This window comes from Macadamia integrifolia, chromosome 10, assembly GCF_013358625.1.
Source record: "Macadamia integrifolia cultivar HAES 741 chromosome 10, SCU_Mint_v3, whole genome shotgun sequence".
Lineage (NCBI taxonomy): Eukaryota > Viridiplantae > Streptophyta > Magnoliopsida > Proteales > Proteaceae > Macadamia > Macadamia integrifolia.
The window spans coordinates 27,757,053-27,766,198 of NC_056566.1; the positions used below are offsets into that span (position 1 = coordinate 27,757,053).

At 35.7% G+C, this 9,146-nt stretch overlaps 1 protein-coding gene across 1 annotated transcript in view; it reads left to right on the top strand.

Annotated features, from left to right (window-relative positions):
- Positions 1–9,146, top strand: part of LOC122091522 (metal tolerance protein 2-like) — a gene marked incomplete at its 3' end in the record, with an annotated part of 12,878 nt that overhangs the window by 754 nt on the left and 2,978 nt on the right. Inside the window, 9 exon segments of the mRNA XM_042661520.1 lie at positions 1,286–1,355; positions 2,746–2,843; positions 3,131–3,285; positions 4,167–4,282; positions 4,639–4,735; positions 5,203–5,287; positions 6,935–6,997; positions 7,134–7,239; positions 7,784–7,929. Coding sequence (XP_042517454.1) covers positions 1,286–1,355; positions 2,746–2,843; positions 3,131–3,285; positions 4,167–4,282; positions 4,639–4,735; positions 5,203–5,287; positions 6,935–6,997; positions 7,134–7,239; positions 7,784–7,929 — 936 coding nt within the window.

Genomic DNA, 9,146 nt, shown 5'->3' on the forward strand with positions numbered 1-9,146 from the left:
AAAAAAAAAAAAAAAAAAGAAGAAAAGAAAACGAGAAAGAAAAGAAAAGAGAAAAAAAAGAAGGTGCATAGAGATCCCATTCACTCCTTATCTAATTCATTCGCAAGAGAGTTCTTTATACTGGCTAACCACAGAATTGATGTTCATGAAGTCATAAAGGTAAGCCTCTGAAATCAAATGGGAGTTATAGATACTGGCTAACCACAGAATTTGATGGTCACAAAAAAATTAGGGCAAGCTTCTCAAATCCAATGAACCAGTCTTAATGGGCTGATGGAAGAGAAAGTAAACCTGCCCAATTACAGTAGTTAAGAAGTTTTCACTTTAGAAGAGATGGCTAACTGTCAGCTCTGCCAGATGGACCAAACAAACCAACTGGAGCAGAGTAAACCCATAATATGTCACCCATTCTTTGGTGGTGCTTCCCTTGCTAATTTTCTAGCAAGTTGTGGCAGGTGAAAATGATGAATTCAAAGTTGTAATTGTCAATGACTATGAGAGTAATGGTATGTTGTGTTCCCAAGGAAGAAAAGATGGGATTATCAGGTCTGGATGCTTTCCCATCAAATATACGCCTAGAAACCATTACATAAACTAGAAACCTTTTGTAATGCTGTAAGGAGATCAATGCCTGGTACCATACACTATCATGCAGACCTGAAAGACTAAGGGCCCGTTTGATAACGTTTCAAGAAACGCGTTTCTGCCGTTTCTGTTTCCAGAAACAGCAGAAACAGAGCAAAAAGTGTTTGATAAAACTGTTTCGTTTCACTTATTTTCAGAAATAGAAATAAAAATTTATACTTATTTATGGTTCAAGAAACGACCCAGGCAAAACAAGTTCAACTTGTTTCGCCGTTTCTGGAAACGACTTGTGGCCATTTTTTCACTGGTTATTATCGACTTCTAAAAACATGACTTATCAAACACCTTCAATTCCGTTTCTGTTTTTAGAAACGGAAATTTATGTTTCTGCGGTTTCTTGAAACAGAAATGGCAGAAACGTTATTAAACGGGCCCTAATTATATTCTGCAAAAAATAACAGAGTTGGTAGTTTCATCCTTTACTTAATTGTTTCAATCCACTCAACCCCCACCCCCCCGTCCTCTTCATACTGCAATTCTTACTCCCTCGAGTCAAAGATGTTGGATCAATTGAAATATATTTTTTATAAATTAGGAAATATTTTAAGATTAGCGTTTCATTTATACCTTTATTAATGTGTATCTTTTAAAGCATGGTGAAAGCTTATTGCTTATTGCTATTATATTTTTTTTTCTACAGGTCCTTAGTGGCGTTGCTTTGTGGTCATTTCAGGCTTCGAGGGCTCCTAAGGACAAAGAACACCCATATGGTTGATTTGTACCTATGCGTTACTCTATGAATCTCAGGATAAGCATGGCTTTCCTGTTAGTCTATCTGATATTATTCTGCATGATTATTTTTTCAAGAAAGAGAGAAATCATCTTATTTGAATCAGGGATTCTCTTTTGTGCTTTATCAGTTAGATTTGACCACTCTTTTTGTGGTTGGTATCTGGTGGATGGAAAAGTTTGGATAGTTTTGTAGGCCACTTTTCAAGTCTGGTATTTTACACCTTTTTCATTTATTCAAATGCTTACAACTTGGAGTAATAGTGTCTTTTTTGTGTTATGCTAGTGCAGTTCCTGATATTTTGTGGAAATTTACTGATTGATGCCTTTTCAAACTGTGCACAAACTTCACTTGTACTCTTGTAGTTTTCCTTATTGAAGGACCCACCTTTTCTAAGGAGACAAATTCACTGATGCATAGCAACCATGAGATGTTGGCCACAATGACCTTAAATTTAGTCCCTTCATCTGCCAAATTTACATGTAATTTTGTTCCCTTTTCTGTCCTCTGTTCACGTTCATAGTGACAATGGAAGTTTAGTCTTTATAAATGATGCATCCCAAAAACCTTCGGAAGCAGACGTATCAATTAAGTTGCAAAATCAACTAATATCCCAACTAATTTGGAATCGATTTGGAGAACCATGTTATGGCATTCAACTCTACTAAGTTACAAAAATATGGGAAAGAGGCTAAAAGAAATATAGAAGAGAGCAATATATTTTTTTTCCACCGAGTATTTTGTCCGTCACAGCTATTCAAATTAAATTGGCTATCGAAGGATGCTGGTGAGCTCCTTAGTTATGATGTAATCGGTTGAAGTTGGGTGATCTTGGGTTTTATTGAACTTCTATGCTTGGTTTCTGTCAATTTAGAGATTTTCTTGTATGTAGAGTACTGAGGTTCTAGGTATTGCTTTTTGAGCACATACCATGCTTGAATCCTATTTTGCAAACATAGTGATGCTTGTTTGGGATCAACGACTGTACATACTAGTTGTTCTGCTGTGTGGTGTGCACCAGTTCTGTGGAATAAGGAAAAATTACTTTTCAATAAACAAAATCTATGTAGAGTTATTTATTTATTTTTAAAATTTTTAAAATTTTTAAATTTTAAATTTTTAATTTTAAATTTTAAATTTTATTTTTTAATTTTCATTTAATGTTAACCTCCATTTGAATTTTAAAGTGATTCCACTTGCTTTTATGAACTTCAGTAACTTGATTCTGTTTATGCAATGGCAATTGCAGAATTGTTTCTCAATATTAGTCTTGGGCTTGTTTGTACCTTGAGCAGCTCCATGCTTTGGTGATGTTGATATGCGCTCTCTCTCTCTCTCCCTCTTGATGAATTTCTCTCTTTTTTTCACAGGACATGGAAAATTTGAGACTCTGGGAGCTCTTGGAATTTCTTGTATGCTTTTGGCAACAGCTGGGGGCATTGCATGGCATGCTTTAGATATTCTGCAAGTATGTTTCATTTTTCCTTTTTCCTTTTCCTTTCCCTTTACATCATTTCATTGCACCTTCTTACTGATAATAACTAGTTCATGCTCTCTATATTGGCTTTAGTTTCTTCATAATTTTAACATCACGTGGAGTCAAAGCATTTTAAATTAATATCTTTCTGTGCGAGGTTGATACATTTTCAACACTTTGCTTTTTGTGACACTTCAATATGTTTGAATGTTGAAGTGTGGACGTGTGGTGTTTGATTGATTGCATCTCTTAGGATTAAATTTCCTTCTCATCTGCAGGAATTGCTGATGCCAACCTCTGAAATGGTTATTCAGTCTTCATTACATGAGCATTTGGATAGCCATGGTCATGGTAACCATCACCATGGAATTGGCATGGAGCACCCTATCCTGGCTTTGAATATGACCATTGTGTCAATTGCTGTCAAAGAAGGGTATGGAGCATTTTCTTACTGTCCACTAAATTAAACTTCCAAGTAGGTTTTTTTTTTTTTTTTGGGGGGGGGGGGGGGGAGGGGAATAAGTAACTAGTATTCATGCCTCAAGATCACTAGTAAGTGGATTTCGTGCTTGCTTTTTAGTAAGACAGTCTTTTTATCCTAATAACAGCCTAAACTGCATACTGATGAGCAGAGGCTATTCATGGCCATTTGTTTGTTTCAATGCTATTGTAATGTGAGAATGATTCCTGGTTCTGTTGCATCTTAAACAATTCTCAGAACTTTTCTATGTTCTAATGACTCTCAGCTTCAGTACAGGATGCTTTTATTGTTAAATCTGTAATTACTATGCTATATTCCATGCCTTTGCAAGTGTAAAAGCAATCAGATTTTGGTTTAAAGCACCACTGATATCTGATAAAAAAAAATTGATGCTATTTCTTGCTATCATAAATTTATTGTCTGGGATATTTGTTAAAGGGGTGTATAGAGAAGACGAGGCTGGGTAATCATGGATACATTTGTTTACTCATTATTTCATGCCTTTGTATTTTATGATGACTCCTGACTTCTGTGAGGTATATATTTACTACTACACTATTTATTCATTAATGAGTTAAATGGACTGCACTATTATATTTAACTGTCAATAATTATTTACATCAAAATTAAAATTTTTGAGAATGAGAAAATATGATATATTTTTATCTTGTAACAGGACCTGTATGTTTTTCCTTTTGCTTATTAATTCTACCTGGCAGTGTGCTTCAGTTTTTCTTTATCTGGTATTGGTATTAATTCAGAAAGTTGCGTGGTATTAGAAGTGATTTAATTTGTGTTGGTACTTATGCTCTATTTCTTTATCTTGCGAATAGTCTTTATTGGGTAACAAGAAAAGCTGGGGAAAAGCAAGGAAGTGGGCTAATGAAAGCAAATGCATGGCATCATCGTGCTGATGCTGTCTCATCAGTAGTAGCTCTCATTGGGGTTGGTAAGTACTGTTGTTTTCAGTCACATTCTATAATGATAACTGTGCTGACTATTATTTGTTGGACTTAGGTTGATTTATTGATGCAGGACAACTAGGGCTCTAGTACCCAAACTTACCAGATGCAGTCTTTAGGAGTTTTTTTGGGGTGGGATGCAAAAAGTTTTGGGGTTTAAGCATGAGAATGCTTCCTGTTTTTACCCCATCACTAATGTTGCTTGTTTCCAATGATATGTGATAGTCAAAAGATTTTACTTGGGGAGTTTTATTGCTTATTTGCCTCTTGATAAATTTTTTTATGAGGAATCACCTCATACATTCCGATCTCGTGGACACTAATTGATTCTTTGTGAATGTAGGAGGTTCTATTCTCGGAGTGAAGTTTCTAGATCCTCTTGCAGGGCTCATTGTCTCAGGGATGATCCTAAAAGCTGGAGTTCAAACTGGCTACCAGAGGTATATCTGTTCTACTTTCTGTTTGGTTAATTTTAGGGAGGGAGATTTGTTTGCTTCTCAGAAATCCAACTCTAGGAGTGCTTGAACTTCCATGGATGTAGGATTTATATTTCTGAGGTGTCTAACCGATCTTTTGAGTATCATTTGATCTTGCACTTAAAGGATCCGCTTGAGAGACTGTATAGTCAAGAATAAATTCAGTGTACTGGCTTGCTGTCTGTCTTCTTCCTTTTTAGATTATGTCTGTAACATAATTGATTATCCTCAAATGAAAAAGGAAATAGTTATGCATGATATAGACTGACATCATGATTTTATTACTTTTTTATTTATTTTTGGAGTGTTTTCTTCATCCATTCATCTTCTTGTTACTTATGGTGGATATTGGATTTTTTTTTTTTAAATTCCAATCTATGGTATACCCTGTATAAGAGCTCTTATGATCTCCTTATTGGATGTGTTTGTAGTGTCATGGAACTGGTGGATGCTGGAGTTGAGCCGTATCTTTTAGATCTTTTTAAACAAACGATACTCCAAGTTGAGGGGGTCAGGGTAAGCACTATGCTTTACTCTTCTTCTTCTTTTTATTTATTTTTTATTTTTTTATTTTTATATTTATTTCAATTGGACAGTTATCGTTTTTGTATTTGTGATTTAGTCTCTGGCATTTCATAGTACAATGAACTTTTTTTTTCCCTTTTCATACTATGATGAACTTCTTGTTTCCCTGTTTTGTTCTTTCTTCATATTGGATATTCTTAATCTGGACAGTAATTTCTTTTTAAATGCATAGAGGTATTTAACAAGTCTTTGTTTAGTCATTTATTCTAATTTAATTATGTGTCAGTCATAATGGATGAAACCTTTATCATTAGGTAATGTAGACTGGGATAGGTGAACCCAAGCCTCAACTGCAGGATTTTTTTAATCAAAGAACAACAAACAACAGACCAGAATAAAGGAATAAAACAGTGCCTTGTAAATCAGAATTCCCAAACCCAGAAATTTGACCTTATGAGATCATATGATAAACCAGATGATAGAGCTAACCAGACTTTAGAAAATCAGAGTTAAGCAGGTCCACTTAACCGATCTCTGTTTCAGATCTGAAAACAGAATCAATAGCACTACAGGACAAGAACTGGGTGAGTTCTCATATCTCACCAACCACATATCAGAAAGGGTTCAGATTGGGATCGAGTTCCTCCTTGGGTGAGGGGAATTTTAGGTTAAAATATCAGCCAAAACCAATGAAGGACCAGGCCTGAGCAGAATCTGAAATTTCTTCACCAAAGGCCCTATCGCTGGACAGAACTGACAAAAGAATGGATCTAAATATCTGTGGCAGCAGACCAGCACTTTAACACCTTGTAGACTTTAGAAGCGATGAGAGAAATAGCTTGAAGGAGAAGAAGAAGAACACTTGAAATGAACTTCTTGGGCTTCACACCGCAAAGAGTCAATTGGATCAAACACCAATTCCATCAGCCTTGATCAAACACAAGACAAATCTCCATGGAGAAGACTATAGCAACAACCATTAATTTTTTTATCAAAATCATTCAGCTTTAGGAGCCTCATTTTCTTTATTTATAATGTTGATGGGGGAGGGAATTACAAAATAGAAGGTTCCTCAAAAAGGAAACCAAATATTCTCCTAATACAATAGTTACTAAAAACTGAAATTAGAAACTAGTTGAAAAAGGAAATTAACTACTAATGACTTGACTCAGTTAATAACTTGATTCCTAAGGAAACAAATATAACTCAAATCAAACCCAACTAAAAAGGAAACTAATAAAAAAAGAAACTAACTAGTAATCCCGTACTCAGCCTTAGAGTCCCTCTTTTAGACCTAGAAAAGTGGTTTATTACACTCAAAACACATGGGATCAATGGCCCAACATGTATGGAACCCAACCCTAGGCTTATTCCTAATAAAACAAGCCTATTTTGGTGATTAATCTGCATCAATTAGTCTCCTTTCATGCTTGCTGCTACTGGATGTTACTTTGATGATTCTAGCATTGTGTTTCACTGTTCAGAACATACCGGTGATGTTTGGGTTCTAAGAATTCTTCAAAACTTTGTTTAGAAGGGGTAAAAGAAGAATTTCCCTTTTGGGATGAATTCAGGACTTCTCTTTTTGCAAAACTTACTTCTTTTTTTTTTTAGTAAGAATTTCTATAATACCTGTAGGGATGCCACCACTTGAGGGGAAGGAGGGCCGGGTCTTCTATATATCTTGATGTACACATTGAGGTCAGTCTTCATGAATCTTGTGCTATTCTAATTGCTGAGACAGCCTTTTGTTCAATTTGGGTACTGTATCTGTGAGGTAGTTGGATTCTATTTCCTCTCTAGTTTTAGATGTGTGATTTTTATTATTTTATTGCAGGTTGATCCTTTTTTGAGTGTGAGTGCCGGACATGAGATTGGTGAAAATGTTCGTCTTCAAATCCAGAGATCCCATACGGAGGTAGCTGAAGTCTTCATACACATAGGTAAAGTATTTATTGTTTCAGATGAGAATTTTGGAGATGTCCCATAATGTGATACACCTGAATTGTTAAGTTGTGAATTATACTGCTTGGGCTCACTCATTTATGCTAGTTCCACAAAAGAAAAAGAAAATAGGACAGCTGTTATCCGAATATGAACTATATATGTTATAGAAATTAATTGGAGAAGAATGGTGAAGACAACACTGTCAATCAAGCCTACCTTATAGACTCTGTTGTTAATGAAAGAGGGCCCCCGGGCTCTATTAAGTAAGAGTTCCCACATGTGATTATTAAGAAGAGAAGTTTAGAGGATCTAAATCAAGAGTTTTTGGAGTCTTACCCAATCATTTTTACCTTCCTCGTCATCGGATTGATGTGTTGAGAGGGCCGGTGGCGCACTTTTTTCTGATAAACAGTGCACATCCTCCCCCCCCCCCCCCAATCTACCAGCCCAGAAGGAAGAAAAAGAAAAGATATCATGGTGACATGCCCTCATCCATACTTTTTCAGTTTCAACTGACTTTTGGATTTCTTCTGTACATAGATCCTGAGATTTCACAATTTTCTCCGAGCATAACAGGCCTTTCGGAAAATGCAAAGGGTATGGATCCTATGAATTTGAATGTCTGTTCAAAGAATAATGATGTTGAAGCTGTTGTATCTGACATTCTTGCATCTAAGTTTTCAGAGGTACATTTCACTTGCTTTGATAGTCTTTTATTTTATGCATATATCTTCCATTTTCTTACTACTACTACTTTCTCTTCATCCCCCCTACCATTGTTGCATTGTTGCTGTGTTTTTATTTTGGTAAATTATAGAAATTCCCCCCAGTTTCAGACAATTACCATCAGTCCCTTGTGAAAGGTGTCAATCAACAATTCACTTCTACTTAAAATCGTAGTGCAAAAAAAAAGAGAGCAGATAGAACCTAATTTAACTGTTAACAAAATAGTGTTCCACTCCTACTTGAGTACTAGGCATGACTCGTGGAAGAGAGGGTTTCAACAATCTGACGAACTCTCTTCATCTCACCTATGACATGGACCAATGGAACTCATAACTGCAATTCATTTAGTAGAGTTGGTCAAACTCCAACTCGAGGAAGTCAAGCTTTAGGTTGGTTTTATCAAATGATTTCTGCTGGTATCCATCTCTGTCCTTTCCAATTTTCATTACTGATAGAGTAGTGCTTTTTTTCCCCCCCACATTGGTATTGTGTCCTCTTCTCCAACTTATGACAACAGATCAGGTTCATATACCTCAAATTCCTGTAGATTCTGGAAATCCTACTATTAGTCTTGCTTTCTTTGGCAATGGATCTCTTTTTGGTCACATTCTTTTGTTTTTTTGTTTTTGATTTTTGTATTTTGTATTTTGTTTTTTTTGTATTTTTTGTAATTTTTTGTTTTTTTTGTGTGTTTTAGGCATTTAGGAAAGCAGTAGCAGGAGCCTCATGCACTGAGGCTCTACTTTAGGCATTTAGGGAAACACTGTAAAAGATGAGGATTTACACTCGTCGCTCTGTTTTTTTTGGTTGAGGGGGGGGGGGGGGTGAAGTATCCATCTCTGTCCTTTCCAATTTTCATTACTGATAGAGTAGTGTTTTTTTTCCCCCCCACATTGGTATTGTGTCCTCTTCTCCAACTTATGACAACAGATCAGGTTCATATACCTCAAATTCCTGTAGATTCTGGAAATCCTACTATTAGTCTTGCTTTCTTTGGCAATGGATCTCTTTTTGGTCACATTCTTTTGTTTTTTTGTTTTTGATTTTTGTATTTTGTATTTTGTTTTTTTTGTATTTTTTGTAATTTTTTGTTTTTTTTGTGTGTTTTAGGCATTTAGGAAAGCAGTAGCAGGAGCCTCATGCACTGAGGCTCTACTTTAGGCATTTAGGGAAACAC